The 15,482-nt window shown below is 49.7% G+C and overlaps 1 protein-coding gene across 2 annotated transcripts in view; it reads right to left on the bottom strand.

The window, feature by feature from the left end:
- Nucleotides 1-15,264, bottom strand: part of epas1b (endothelial PAS domain protein 1b) — a 50,403-nt gene extending 35,139 nt beyond the window's left edge. For both annotated transcript variants that reach the window (XM_061227556.1, XM_061227557.1), the window contains exon 1: nucleotides 14,795-15,264. In XM_061227556.1, the coding sequence (XP_061083540.1) occupies nucleotides 14,795-14,820 (26 nt within the window). In that variant the 5' untranslated portion in view covers nucleotides 14,821-15,264. The remainder of the gene's footprint in view (nucleotides 1-14,794) is intronic.
- Nucleotides 15,265-15,482: the final 218 nt, after the last annotated feature.

Here is a 15,482-nt window from a genome sequence, read left to right as displayed (position 1 = left end):
TTTTTGTGTGTGTTAGTATAAAAGAACAGAAGAACACATTTGAGATTTCCAAATATTCATTTTCCAAAAGATTTAATTTTACAGAGACATTTTTGTATTTAATAAAAAAAAGTTACATATTACTGTAAACAATTGACTACTTTTTACATAAAAACTCGATCAAGGCTGTCTGAGATCAGAAGCAAGGAGCCAACCAAAGTCTGCAGAAGAACTGTGGCAAGTTCTCCAACATGCGTGGAACAACCTCCCTGCTGATTTTCTTATCGAACTACAGGACAGCGTTGGCTATCTCAGAGAAGTGATGCAGTTTTAACGCCGAAGGGTGGTCATAAAAAAATAATTATTTGATTCAGTTTTTAACTATTCTGCAAAATTACTAAAATGTAATGTAAAATGTATAGTACGTGTATTTAGGACCTTTCATTGAATTATTTTTTTAGAGGATCTTATCTGTACAGAATGTTATACAGGTGCCTAAGACTTTTGCACAGTACTCTATGTCAACATGTCAGGCTGAAAAAGCAGTTATGCTAGTCTGATGGATGAGGTATCAGCCATGGATGTCAATCTGTGACCTCGCTAATGAGAACCGGCCTCTGCCGTACCTCCCGCGGTCTTAAGCCATTTTAAATGAGTGTACCTTCAACCCCAAGGGCCTGCTGTCAAGCTTGCCTACGCCACCACCATTTCAGATGAAATGCCCAAGGGGGGGATTTGGCCCTAGGTTTTGTTGGGTCCTGTTTTATTTGGTTTATCTGAGATGAGAAACTGTAGAAAACAAGTTGCCCTCGATTAGATTCTTGAAATCAGATAGCGATATCAGCTATTTCATGGGTCCAGGCAATTGCGTCATTCAATATACTGCCCGATCCTGTATCGGAATTCAACGAAATACGCATGACTGAAATCCTTGGAGGACAATTTCAGCTATCCCCAGCATGCAAACCACAAGCAACAGGTATGGAAAACAACTACTGACAGTGACAGAACCAGATACTCACACGTAACCTGGATACACTTGAGAAAATACCAATAACAATATGCACACGCACCCACCCACATATGCCAACACGCACATACTATGTGTTTATCCCAAGCACCGAAACCCTCACAGGGTCTAGCTCCATTCCAGTCAAAACCTCACTCAGCCTAGTGACACCTGGAAAAGGTTGGCCATCGACCACCCTCCCTAAAATAGGCCATGTACCCCAGTGGGAGTCCTTCCAGCTCTCTTCTGGCTGGAGGCCTCCTGGATGTGGCCTCTACGAAACACGGACACGCTTCCGTGCCGCTGACCACTCCTCACACCCAAGACCCCCATCCACCAACAAGACCGGCCAGGGATGGTCTGCTCCAGGCCGTGCTGACTGCCCGGCCCTCACACTGACCCCTGAGACCTGGGTCAGCGGCCAAGTTGATAAGAACTCCACAGCACCGTCACCACACCCCTCGCACCACGGACTCCGTTCCACCAAGAGTCGCATTCCAGACCGAGGCGGCCGGCGCTGGCAGGCAACGGGCCGGACGCGGTCGTGTTTCCGTGTCAACAAGGAGTAACCAGCCAGGGGGGCGGGATGATACGGGCGTCGTATGTCCACTGCTCTGCCCCCTCCCTCCTCCACAGCACAGCTCAGCTACATGGATCTCATGCCCCAATTCCGGATTCGGGAGGGGCGGCGGTGGGGGTCTCTGCGATGGGGCAGCCTTCAGCAGGAGGGCCCAGGATGCAGTGCAGCTGCTGGAGAGGGCGCGGCAGGCGCTCGTAAATCCAGCCGGACCGAGCGTGAGCCCCAGAGGAACAGCAGGTGGACATGGAGCAGAGCCAAAGATGAGCTGCAGGCATTCCACAGCATCAGCTGCTGTCAGGAGGCCAAGGAGGCCTGTAACATATGACATAATGTTCTGCACACACACACACACACACACACGCACGCACACACACACACACGCATGCACACGCACGCACACAAACACACACACACACACACACACGCACGCACACGCATGCACACGCATGCACACGCACGCACACACGCACGCACACACACACACACACACACACACATACACACACACCCACACACACAAAAACACACAGCTCACACCCATGTACGCACACACATACACACAAAAACACACAGCTCACACCCATGCACCCCACACACTTAAACAGAAAATATGCACACACATAAATACACACAAAATGCACACCTGTACACATATATGCAAACATATACACACACACACACACACACAGCTCACACAAACACAGACACAAACATATATCACATAAATGTAGCATATTTTCTTTCTTGAAGGCTCTCTGTCCTTATCTAACCCCAGCTGTGACAATGACGTGTTGTCTTGTCTGATCATTTGTAACATTTCCCTTTTAAAACTGGGCCTGCCCACAAGCTATCTTCAATCTCTCTATCTCCTGGACCTCCGCACCTTTTTGCAGGCATCAAACTCGACATTAGCATAAGAATGTCATGACTGATGTACCTCGGATAACAGCGGACGTTGAGGTCTACATTCAGTCAGGAAACCGGTGGACCGGTGGAACCCCCCGAAAAGTGACCCGTCCGACCTGGTGAGTGATCTCACCAGAGAGCCAGGTGGACCGTGGAGGGCGTGTGACCGGATGGCCCTGAAGACGAAGTCAGCTTGTGGCCAGGGAGCAAGAAAAACCTGAACGGCAGGTCCTGGCTAACGCCGCTGAATTGGCCACCAGGTTGTCCATGCAGATTACATTACATTACATTACATTACATTGTTGGCATTTGGCAGACGCTTATATCCAGAACGACGTACAGTTGATTAGACTAAGCAGGAGACGACCCTCCCCTGGAGCAATGCAGGGTTCAGGGCCTTGCTCAAGGGCCCAACGGCTGTGCGGATCTTATTGCGGCCACACCGGGATTAGAACCACCGACCTTGCGGGTCCCAGTCACGTACCTTAACCACTACGCTACAGATGCCCCAGTTTGTTTCCTTCAGACCTTCTCAAATGTTCTGACATGAAGCCACCGGTAATTCACAGAAAGCTCACCTCTTGCAACCAGCAATTCAATATTCAGCCTCTTTGACCACCTGCCTAGCTATACACTCTAGAGTTTCATTAACACGGCTATATGAAGCTATGATGCCGCCACATATATTCTGTGTAGTTCACACACATAGCATTACTCATGTACCCACACTTTGCATGTGTACGTCACTGCTGACTCATAGCCCTAACTGTGGACATGCTTGCACTTGATTGGGGCTAAAACGCGCTCGACATCACAAACTGAAACGGACGGTTTTCGCAGTGCGCACTGTGGCGATGGAGCAGGCGGATTCGTCAGGACAGCGTTTCACAGTCGATGACGTGGAGTTTTTTTTTGTGTCTGTCACCTTTGTGGTTTCCCCTAGTTCGCTGCGCTGAGAAAACTTTTGCGGGCGTTGAAATGAAACAGATTTTCTGCCGTGCTTTGCAAGGAGAGTTCTCATGAGCCGGAGCGAGATCAAACGCCGTGCATGCTAGCCTAGTTCCCATTTGCCAGGAAGAGCGATAAAGGCTTCCTACGTCTGAAGTTTAACCGCACCATATATAACATGGAACACAGAAGAGAGACTTGAACAGCGTTGCCGGAGGAGAAACATCAGGCCTCCAGGACGTTTCGGAAAACACTTCCATAAATCAGTGGAAATGAGATGACGGCAAAAGAATGCACGGGAAACGATTAAAACCAGCGGCAAACAAATGCGGAAAACGCAGTAGCGCGCATTGGCTTCTACCCCACAGGCGCCATTTTGCATTCAAGTGAAACTGTGAGAAATGACTAAGGGTAGCAGGATGAATGTCTCGGGAGGAAAAAGGAGCAAAATTCAAACATCTTTTGCACCCCCGCATCTTTCAGCAAGTAAATGCAGCAGTTCTGTCCAGGAGGCAAGTTGACTGGCAGGTGTCAATTCTGGGGAAAGTTGACTGATGGGCATCACTGGGGGGGGCCCTGGGGTGCGGGGGGCGATGGGGAGCGGGCTTCAGGGCGCGTTAGGGTGGGGGGGTTGGGTCTCCAGGGGCTCAGGTGCGGGGCGGGGGGGTAACGGGCGGAGACTGTCTGATTCAGACGGGCAGGTCTCCAGTCATGTCCGACGGCTGGACGCTGTTTTCATAACAAGCAGAGCCGTGATTAGCAAACACAGCAGCCCCGACTCCTGCGCTCCCCACCCCGCCCTCGGGGGCTGGGGGGGGGGGGGGGGTCACTGCGGGCAGGTGTGTGGGGGCACCGAACGACCCGCGGAGGAACGGAAACACGGCACCCTGTGACTCAAGGTTTTCGGAGATAAGCGGAGCAGAGCAATCAAACAAGGGGATCTGGCAAACACGTGATCGGATTATAGTCGCTCACCTCCCGAAAAAGGCTGACGGTCACACTCTCACACGCAGTCTCTCTCTCTCTCTCTCTCTCTCTCTCTCGCTCACTCTCTCTCTTTCCCTCTCTCCTTTGCTTTCTCTTCATCTCTCGTTTGCTCTTTTACTCTTTTGCTCACTCTCTCTCTCCCCCACCCAGCCAGCCGGGCCGTTCCCGCAGAAGAACGCGAAAGTCTTCCGAGACGAACAGAGCCTCCATTCACGGGCCGGCTTCGAATGCACGTCAGCTTCCCGGCGAACACAAGAGACCGCAGCCGCAGCCGAAGCCGCAGCCGAAGCTGACGCTGAAGCTGACGCTGAAGCTGAGGCGAACCCGTGCGCTCGCCCACACCGCCGTTCAGTTTTTGCTCAACCGTTCCCCGACGTGTGACCGCCGTTATTCTTTTTTCCCTCGCAGGCGAGTACAACAACACCTCCGCCCACCTCCACCCACCTCCACGTCCAGGCTTTCTACTTAATTACCCCGACGGGGAAACAGAGCGAGCGTTTATTGAGAGCGCAGACTCACACATGCCATTTCCATTACCTCCGTTAGGAGCAAGGGACTGCTCTCAGTACTCCCCCCCACTACCACCCACATCCCATTACAGTCTCCTGAACAGCCATTCACTGCATTTGGCACAAATAATAGTAGTGTGTAGAAGAACTCATTGATCCTTGAAGAAGACGAGCTACAGCAGCAAGAAGACCACGCTGGGGTCCACTCCTGCCGGCTAAGAATAGGGGCATACAGTGGGCACATGATCACCAAATCTGGACAACTGAAAATTAAACGTAATTTGGTCTGATGAATCCAAAAAAAATGAATCCATGGATCCATTGTGCCTCTGTCAATGGTGCAGGAAATCTTAACAACAACTGTCCATCAGTTGAACGCCTCAGCATACCTAAGCATTGGTGCAACCTTTTACACAGTCTGCCCTTTTTTTTTTTCAAATGGCTACTTCCAGCAGGGTAAAGTGCCACTGTGCCACGTCACAAAGTACACACCATCTCGGCCGCTTCTGCAAACATGACACGGACCTGACTCCAGCAGCCGGCCCGGTCCCCGGAGCCCGGTCCAGCAGGGCACCTCCGTCGGGACGAGGTGGAGCTGGAGGCATGAACGCACAGCCGAAAACGCTCTCCGGCCAACAGGGAGCGAAATATGTATGGAATGTTTCCAGCTCCGTGTTAAATCCATGACACGAAGAATGCAGGCAATTATAGAGGCAAAACGGGGGGGTCATATCTGGTACTATTAAAGTAGGACTCCCTATGAAATAGTTGTACATATTAAAGTGGCCACTGAGTGCATATATTGAACCATACTGAATATGTAATGCGTACACATGTAATACGACGTATGCTTCTCAATGACGTAGAAATAACACACGTCAGTCTATACAGTCTAGTATTTTAACACACTGTTTACATGTATTCTGCAGCGAGGTTTGAGGTTTGAGGTTTGGGAGTTTATTTTTTTTCATTGCCCCAATGGGCCGCAGTCTCCTCCCTTCCTTGCTTACCGGCCGACTTCCTGTTGCTTCTCTGTCTCGCAGAACACAAACAGCGAACAATAAGCTGCTAATCTCTGATCCTCTGGAACAGCGTGTTCCGACGCACGCAAACAAACACACGCTAAACGGGCCGCTTCTGTGAGTCATCCCAGCCATCGCGGGCAGGAGACGGACGTTTCGAAAAAAAAAAAAACGCGCTTGGAGCGATGTGCCAAGCTACTTTGATCCAGAAGCGGCCCCCACCTCGTCCTACGTGTGTTAACGCAGCTCCCCCCCCCCCCCCCAACCCAACCCTGCTCGCTCCTGATCCATCAGACATCCAGTGTGGCCTGTGTACCTGGTGTGCTCACCCCACCCTCACCCCGGCGATGATCTGCCTGGATCTGCCTGGACTCGCTTACGAACAGGACCACACCTGGGGCCAGTGCACGCACTGAGACTGAGCGGAGACCAAACCACTTATCGAGGGATCGGGAAGCAGGACAGGACATCTCTGAACACACAACACGCCTTTACACACAACATACACTCACCTTCACACACACACACAGGACTCAACAAAGGACTTGCAATTCTTCACTTACACTCGTGGCGTACACTCATGCAACTCAAGCATCATACACTCACACTTACACACACACACACACACTTTCTCTCTCTCTCTCTCACACACAACCATCACACGCTCACACACACACACACACACACACACAATGCAATTCCTCACTTACACTCATGGTGTACACTCACACATGCAACACAACCATCATACACTCATACTTACACACGCATACTCACACACTCTCTCACACACAACCGTCATACATTCACACTTACACACACACACATACTCACTCTCTCTCTCTCTCTCCCTCTCTCACACACACACACACACACACACACACAAACCCAGCTGTCCCTACAGCTGTGTCCAGCGATGGGGCAGTATCTCCGTACCAGCCTACAGGAGCGAGTTCGGCAGACAGGAGGACACCGCCCGTACGGCGGGAACAGGCTCCTTAACCGCGTAAACACAGTTGCCATGCCGACCCCCCCCCCGGTGTTTGCGCGGAGCCTGTGAAGTGTTACGGGGGGAGGGCGATGGCCAAACCGGTCCCCGCCGCTCAGAGGAACAGGAAGTGGAGAGGACCAGCTCACACACGGCAGAGACAACAGGGCAGCGGGAGACAGAGACCGTCTCTCTTCTTACTCTCTCTCTCTCTCTCTCTCTCTCTCTCACACACTCTTCTTTTCCTCTCCTCTCCCCATCACTCCATTTCATTTAAACTGTTAAAAAAAAGTAATTATAGTGTTTTATCTTTATTTATCTGTTTTGTGTCCTCCTGTAAGAAGAGCCATCGTGGTTTAACGGTTTAAAGTCTGTTAAGGATTGTAGATGTATTCATTCTCGCTTCCTACCCTCTCTCTCTCCCCACACACTCTTTCACTTCTCTCTCTCTCATCTGACACTCGTCTTTTCTCCGTTTTTCATCGTGTCTTCCCTACTCTGATCTCCTCTTCTCGTCCTTTCTTCTCCTTGCCTCTTTTCTTTCTCCTTATATCTCATCATGTGTTCCTCTCCTTCTTTATCTGCTCCTCTCTCCTTCTCTTTTCTTCCTCTAATTTCTTCTCCTTTCATCCCTTCATCATTCAACCTCCTCTCTTTCCTAGAATATCGTTCCCTCTCCATCTCGAGTCCCTGCATCCATCCACTCTCTCTTCCTGTTTTAGCGAATGAAAATGCCCATTTCACAAACAGCACTCAGGCCAGGTGCCTTCCAATGAAACAGAATAGTTTCAATACTGCCCCAAAAATCCTCCACTAAAACAATTCATGATAAAAATATAAAAAGGGGAAATCAGGGGGCAGGGGTTGTGACATGGGGTCGATTGTTACACAATGTTTTCTGAGCACAAAATTGACAGGAAACTGGCCCATTGAAATCCGAGATGGAAAAGGATGCGTGTGGGGGCGGGCAGTGTGATTTACAGCACGCTAGCTTGTTTCTGATGGGGAAAAGAAACATTGGGTAACAATCGACCCCGTGTCACAACCGATCCCGGTCTCCCCCATTATATAAGATGCTTTGGATAGCGAAAGGGGTGGAAGAGAGACGCTCATTGTAAATCACTGGGAGAGCACAGCTAACATCTGCAGGTGGCTGGAGTCTGCGGCTGACCTAAGTCGGGCCTGATGTAGAATACAAAACAGGGCCACGTTTGACGGAGCACGATCGCGGAGCGAGAGAGGGCGGGAGAGAGGGAGAGAGGGAGAGAGGGGAACGGAGGGGGAAGAGAAGGTCTGGATGCAGGCACTGTTTTGCTCTTCATTTTGTGTTTTCCCACTCTCTCGCTCTCTGTGGTGTGCTGAAGACAGGGGATTAGCTCCTTGAGGGGTGCAGACGGGCGCAGGGTAACATACGAGAGTGGAGTTTAATTAGACGGAGTCACACTATGTCCTGTGGTGAGGGTCTCAGACAGCCTTCTCAGACAGCCTGCCTGGATCTCCCTGACCTCCCCGAAGCCCCCCTCTGCCCCCGGGTCACATGCCCCACCTGACCACAGGTCAGCAGTGATCCGCTCGGCCAGAAACCGCCACTCCGCCATCACACACATAAGCTAATACATGTCGCGGTTGCCATGGCGCGGTTGCCACGGCAGCCCTTTTAATGACAACGCCGAACGTTCCGTCTCCTCTCCTGTCTTTGCCGGGCTCCGTCGTGTGATGTCACAGACACTCACACAGGAGAGGCAGACTCACCGACGGCGAGGGACAGCCGAAGACGGCCGTTTTAAGTTTGTAGTACGTCCAAAATACGAACACACACACATACGGACGCATCCGTTTTGGGCTACTACGCAGCTTAGCAGTTGTGCAACTCAAGCGCTTCCTCTTTTCTCGGAAGGATGTTTTTCCGAATTCGGCTTTTATTTATCGCTGACTGGTGCGCTGACGGCGAATGACACACTACAGTGTCTGATAAGCTGGACAGGCGGATGAGTGTACTGAGTCTGAGGCACCCGGTGGACGCAGACTGCGGTGTAACGGGGGGTGCTGGCGGGACAGGGGGCTGGGACAGGGGCGGGACACAGGCGTGCGGGACGGACAGTACGCGGGAAGTGGAGCGGTCACTTCGCAGGAAGCGCCGGGAGACAGCGGTCTGTGGGGAAGCGGACGTGACCGCCGGGCACTCGGGAGAGCTCGGGCCTCGCTCTCTTTGAGAGAGAGAGAGTGAGAGAGTGAGAGAGAGAGAGTGAGAGATCGAGAGAAAAAGAGAGAGAGAGCGAGAGATCGAGAGAAAGAGAGATAGAGATTGAGAGATAGAGATAGAGATTGAGAGAGAGAGAGATCGAGAGAGACAGAGAGAGCAAGAGAGAGAGAGAAAGAGAGAGAGACAGAGAGTGAGAGAGTGAGAGAGATTAAGAGAAAGAGAAAGAGAGAGAGACAGAGAGAGAGAGTGATTAAGAGAAAGAGAGAGAGACAGAGAGAGAGAGAGAGACACTGTTCCCAGAACCTGAATGGAGCAGAGAGGACGCAGAAGCCAGCGTTTTCGTGTCTCTTGAGGCTCCGTCACAATAAACTGGAACTTCTTCAGTTTCAAGAAGTCGAGCAGCTTAAACTCCCATAACACACTCACAGAAACAAAGCTCACACACAAAGCACGGCTCACTAACAGCCACTGCTCAAGTCCGCCTGGGACTGGATGACTGAGAGCGATAGAGAGAGAGAGAGAGAGAGAGAGAGAGAGAGAGAGAGAGAGAGAGAGAGAGAGAGAGAGTGAGAGAAAGAGAGAAAGAAAGCAAGAGAGAGAGAGTGAGAGATACACATATTTGTTGATGAATAAATATAAAATCATTTTTTGTTATGTTCTTTACAACTTATCTTAACTTGTAATATGTTTACCGTAAGTGTTTTCAGGTGTGTAAGTGTATTATTATATACTTGATTTCCATATTTCTGTGTGTTTCTATGGGCAGCATTATATTATATTGCTTTGGCAATATAACTGTAGTTGTCCAGCCAATAAAGCAAATGAAATTGAAAATTGAGAGAGAGAGAGAGAGGGAGAGACAGAGAGAGAGAGAGACAGAGAGAGAGAGAGAGAGAGAGAGAGGAAGGGAGATAATCAGAGATTAGTTAAAGGCTGAACTTTGCCTGTGCTGACTGTGCCCTGCTCTGGAGCTCAGTACAGGACTGAGAGTGCAGATCTGTGCCCTGTGCTGGAGCCCTGTACAGGACTGAGAGTGCAGATCTGTGCCCTGCGCTGGAGCCCTGTACAGGACTGAGAGTGCAGATCTGTGCCCTGCGCTGGAGCCCTGTACAGGACTGAGAGTGCAGATCTGTGCCCTGCGCTGGACTCCACACAGACCCGAGGATGGACAGTAGACCCCTCCTGGCCTGCTCACTTCTGTTTTTATCTTCGGTTTCCTGCCTGGCGTTTGATTCTCACGGCGGTGAGACAAAATAAGCGGATGAAGATTCGGTGGAACTCCTCTCTCCCTCGAGCCCTTTCCCAGCAGACCGGGCTGCTCTGTGACGTTTTTAATGCTCTGACCCGCTTGTCCAAAGAGACGCACGCACACCAGAAAAATTGCACGAGGTGCAGAGTCAAAGGGACTGGCCCAGAAACTGTGAAACAAAAGCACTCGCACTTGTTGTAAAGCTCCAAAATCTCAAAACTTGTTTTCAGAGACTTATTAGGAGTGTAGTGTACAGGAAGTAGGGGGGGGTAGGGTGGCGTGTTCAGACTACCTGGTACACGCTGAATTTTGGTTATTCAAATTATCTCTTTGCTTTCTTTTTTTTCTTTTTGCAAACTGCCATTTTGCTCGGGCTGGCCCTTTCATAATGAAACCCTTTCAGCAGCATCCTGTAACTGCCGGAGTGGACCGAGGCCCCGCAGTCAGAACACAAAGTGCTGCGGAGATTTTCCCGTATCGGGTTCTCCCCTCGACCGCTCCAGGTCAGAGAAAACACACCGCCTGCCCGGGCAGCTAGAGGGGGGCAGCTACAGGGGGGCAGTTACAGGGGGGCAGTTACAGGGGGGCAGCTACAGGGGGGCAGTTACAGGGGGGCAGCAACAGGGGGGCAGCTACAGGGGGGCAGCTACAGGGGGGCAGCTACAGGGGGGCAGTTACAGGGGGGCAGTTACAGGGGGGCAGCTACAGGGGGGCAGCTACAGGGGGGCAGTTACAGGGGGGCAGTTACAGGGGGGCAGCTACAGGGGGGCAGTTACAGGGGGGCAGCTACAGGGGGGCAGTTACAGGGGGGCAGCTACAGGGGCTCTGCGGGGCTTGGCATCAGGCCCGTCCGCAGGCCACTGAAGCGCTGAGTTGACAGGGCCTGGGACAGAGGGCTCTTTTCTCTCCGTGCTGCCATGCTGCCGCGCTGAACCCAGCTCTCAGCGGGCCACAGAGAGGCAGAGCACGGGCGCATGAAACCATGACGTAACCTCAGAAAGGTTCGGAGCGGCCGACGGGGGGAAAAAGGCGAGCCGGTCGCAGCGGTGCCGTGAAACGTCTATGCCACGGCTCCACGGCTAACGAACGGACACGACCGGCCCCGCCTGACCTTTGACCTCCTGCGTTCTCAGCGTCGGCCGGCTAACTGATTTACAGCGGCGGTTTAATATTTGAAAACTCCCACGCCGATGCGTCTTCCGACCGATGATTGATGAAACGCAAAAAGAAATATTTGACTTGGGCCGTCTCCAAGCCTCCACGCTTTCCCCCTTTCACGGGTACGTCACAGAACATTCGTCAGACGGGGCCAGCGATGACACGGGAGACGACAGCAGGAGAAGTCGTAAATTATGACAGCAGTCATCTCAGCGTCGGGGAGAGACAGTAATTTACCTGCGGCTCCCTCACCTGGGCACGATTCGGGGGACGGGCGGGGGGTTTGGGGGGTCTGGATGAGTATTTGCTCTTGTTTGCCTCAAGCAGACACAGCTCACATTGACAGCTCAGACACTATTTCTAACTTCTAATTAATCCCATGTACCTGAACAGGTGTGAGGAACCTAGAACAGATTACACGCATGCACACTCACACGCACATACACAATCATACACACACACACACACACACACACAAACATGCAGACACACAGACACGCACACAAAAAAACACACTCTCCTTTCGATGACCAAATAGAGATCACTGCTCCTGACCCACACCAGCAAGCCACTCAATTACGGGAAAAATGTAAATCATGCCTCAGTTAGAGACACACAACACCCAGTCATGCCAAGGATCAGAAGGTCAGGCTGAGGCCTGAATGCTGTGGAATGCTACACTCAAGATCACTGCAGGGCCCTGTCAATCACTTCGAGACGCGATCGCATCCATTGCAAAGTCATCGCAAAGATCAGAACAGATCAGCACAGTCTGAAGCCTTGGAGAAATGTCTGATTCTCTTAAAAGACAAAATATTGAAACGGAGCTCTCTGGGAACTGGGAAAGGGAGCACCGGTAGGTCAGAATGGAAATAAAATGGCCGAAGCATGCATGCAGGAGGAAGCAGCCAAACGAACAGAGAGTGGCCATTTAAACACGGCCTGTAGCGTAGTGGTTGAGGTAAATGACTGGGACAAGGTCGGTGGTTCGAATCCCGGTGTAGCCACAATAAGACCCGCACAGCCGTTGGGCCCTTGAGAAAGGCCCTTAACCCTGCATCGCTCCAGGGGAGGATTGTCTCCTGCTTAGTCTAATCAACTGTACGTCGCTCTGGATAAGAGCGTCTGCCAAATGCCAATAATGTAATGCAATAATGTAAACAGGCCGCACTGTCATGTGAATGGACTGAGATCGGTGAACATCACTCCCGAGCCGAGCCATCTGCCCATTCAGGCTCGACTCCCCCGGCCTGGCTGAGCTAACGCCTGAACTGATGCATTTCAGGGGGGAGGGGGGGGTGGTTTCCATCATCAAAATGACAAAGGAAATTTCAGTCGCAAACAGGGGCGCTGAGCTCAAAGCTCGTGGGGCAAGGACGGATAAAAAGAGCATACTATCACACAAAATAACAGACTGAAAACAGAAAGGCCACAAAAAGTGAAAAAAAAAGAAATGACACAAGGCAAAGGGAGCTCCCCAGAGTCCAATCAGGCACAACGGCAAGACCCACCACACTCACACTGCTCACCGCAGATATGAGACCCCAGTTCAATCCACTTAATCTCTGAGCAAAATGGGGCAAAACACCATATCAACCAGTGCTAGTTTTTTTTTTACCACCATGTATTAATGTTTCACAGAAAACAGTTATAAAGTCCCACAAAAGCACGCTACCATTTGTACTTAATGTGCTCTCGCGTGTAATCTCATTATATAACCACTCAATAACCACCGATTCCCAACAGCATGTACGCTTTACATAAGCTATACGAGGATGGCACACTCATCTGTGTGTCTTATGCCAGTCTTAAAACATTGGCATTAAAAGAAACCTTTGCACCAGGTGAAACTAAAAACACTTTCCCGTGTCTTAACCCAGTTTTGGGGAGGGGGCAGGCACGGGACATGGACTGAGGTGAGACAGAGAGACACACACCGGTCACTCTCCATGGACAGAGGTGAGACAGAGAGACACACACCGGTCACTCTCCATGGACAGAGGTGAGACAGAGAGACACACACCGGTCACTCTCCATGGACTGTGACCCGGAGGACAGTACCCCCAACAAGCGGCCACAGTTCACTGGCATTTCCAACGACAATACAACGTCACGCTCATTCTGCGTATATCCTCATGCTTCACCAGACTACCAGGACCTACCAAACTACATCGTCCCTGCAGCATTAAAAATGGTCAACATTAAAAATAAAAATCTATAATTATCATTTTATATTTTGTTCGATAAACATTATTTATTGTAATTGAATCAACCACTTTTTGTATATGTATATATGTATAGAGTACATATAGTATTATTCATTATTATTATTTCCTTGTTATATATTTTTTATAATTATTAAGGTATTATGAAGTTAATTCATTGAATTATATTAATAAAATATCATATTATTTATTATAATGTGATAATATTTATGAATACAAAAAGACCAACAATTTAATAATAATAGGGCTGTTGTAATTATTGTTATTAATCCATATTATTACATGACATTAAATGATTGTTAATAAAAAATAATAACAACAATAATGGCATTATTATTATTATTATTATTATTATTATTATTATTATTATTATTATTGTTATTATTGAAAACTAAAACATAAGGTAGCTTTTTCAAGAATATTCTGAAACACACTTCATATTTCGTCACAATGATTAAGGCCAAGAAAGTTATAGATATTATACAGGACAAAACATTGGCTTCGGAGCGTGCCTTACAAACTACCCATAACCGCATTTCTTTTGCAAAATTACTTTTTTTTAAACGACAGAATTGCGTAGCTCCAAAGCATTGAAGCAATGTGTTGCCTACAACCTGTTGCGAGGCTGAGCGGAATCAGGTCTGTCATGTGAGGGCGGAATAACAGCCCCGTTCCCCAGCGTTTTAATGCCAATTGAACCAAACCAGGTGACAAAACTCACACAAATAGAACACCTGCACGTTGCACTCGGACTGAATTGCAGCGCTACACTCGCGTCGAGCTTTTTGCTGATAAACTTTTCAGCAACAGGTCCAGCCGAAAGCCGCGCGCAGCGCCGATTTTGTATTATATGGAACAGGACAGTAAGGACGACTGCACCGGCTGATATAAACGTTCACTAAAACAACCAAATTACCCGGTGGAAGGCAATATATGAAATCTGCATTTTTTTTTAATGACAAGGAATCTCTGTAAACTGTGGCAAATACAGTCCATGTAGAATAAATATTTAAAAATAATGCGCATCCTACCTCTTCTTTTCCTTTTCAGCGGTCATATTATGTTCCTGTCAAATGTCCTTTCGCTATTCCTTTCGCGCGTCCTCCGCAAAGTCCCAGTGCTTTCGGGTAGTTTTTTTTTTTTTACTAAATAAACTTCTTTATAAACACGCACAGGCGGAAATTATGAGAAGAAGAAAAAACGAATATTCGCTCTACAGATTTCGTTTAAAAAAAATTAATGAGTTGTTAGTATGTCTAAAGCCAGGTCCATATTGCAATAGCGCGAAAGTCCTTAAACCAGGTTAGGGTGGGCTATACAGTCTCAGAACACTGCCGAGGATTGTACAGCCTCTCTCCGGTTTAGTGAGGGCAAATCGCAAGGGTAAAATGTACTCTTTAAATTCACTGGTTGCAGCCCCCCTGTTAAAGTTCCTTCGGCAGAAGTGCTGATCTGGGAAAGCTCCAGCCCCTGTCCCTGCACGACTCTCCCTGGCGCTCAGCTGGCCCACTGACAGCAGCTCAATCATTCTGGCGGTTGTCATTGGCGGGACCTCGTCTAAGACCCGCCCACCACGCCACCTCTCCACTTCGCCGCTCGTCGTAAAAACGCACGGGTCCTGTTCGGAGCACTTCGCCCGTGGCGGGGCGGGGCGGGGCGGGCACGTCGGTTAGGTGAGCTCATTCGCTGTCGGTGTTTATGCAACGACCGACAACGTAG

Source organism: Conger conger, chromosome 18 (assembly GCF_963514075.1).
Source record: "Conger conger chromosome 18, fConCon1.1, whole genome shotgun sequence".
NCBI lineage: Eukaryota > Metazoa > Chordata > Actinopteri > Anguilliformes > Congridae > Conger > Conger conger.
This window is presented reverse-complemented; position numbering and strand designations above follow the sequence as displayed.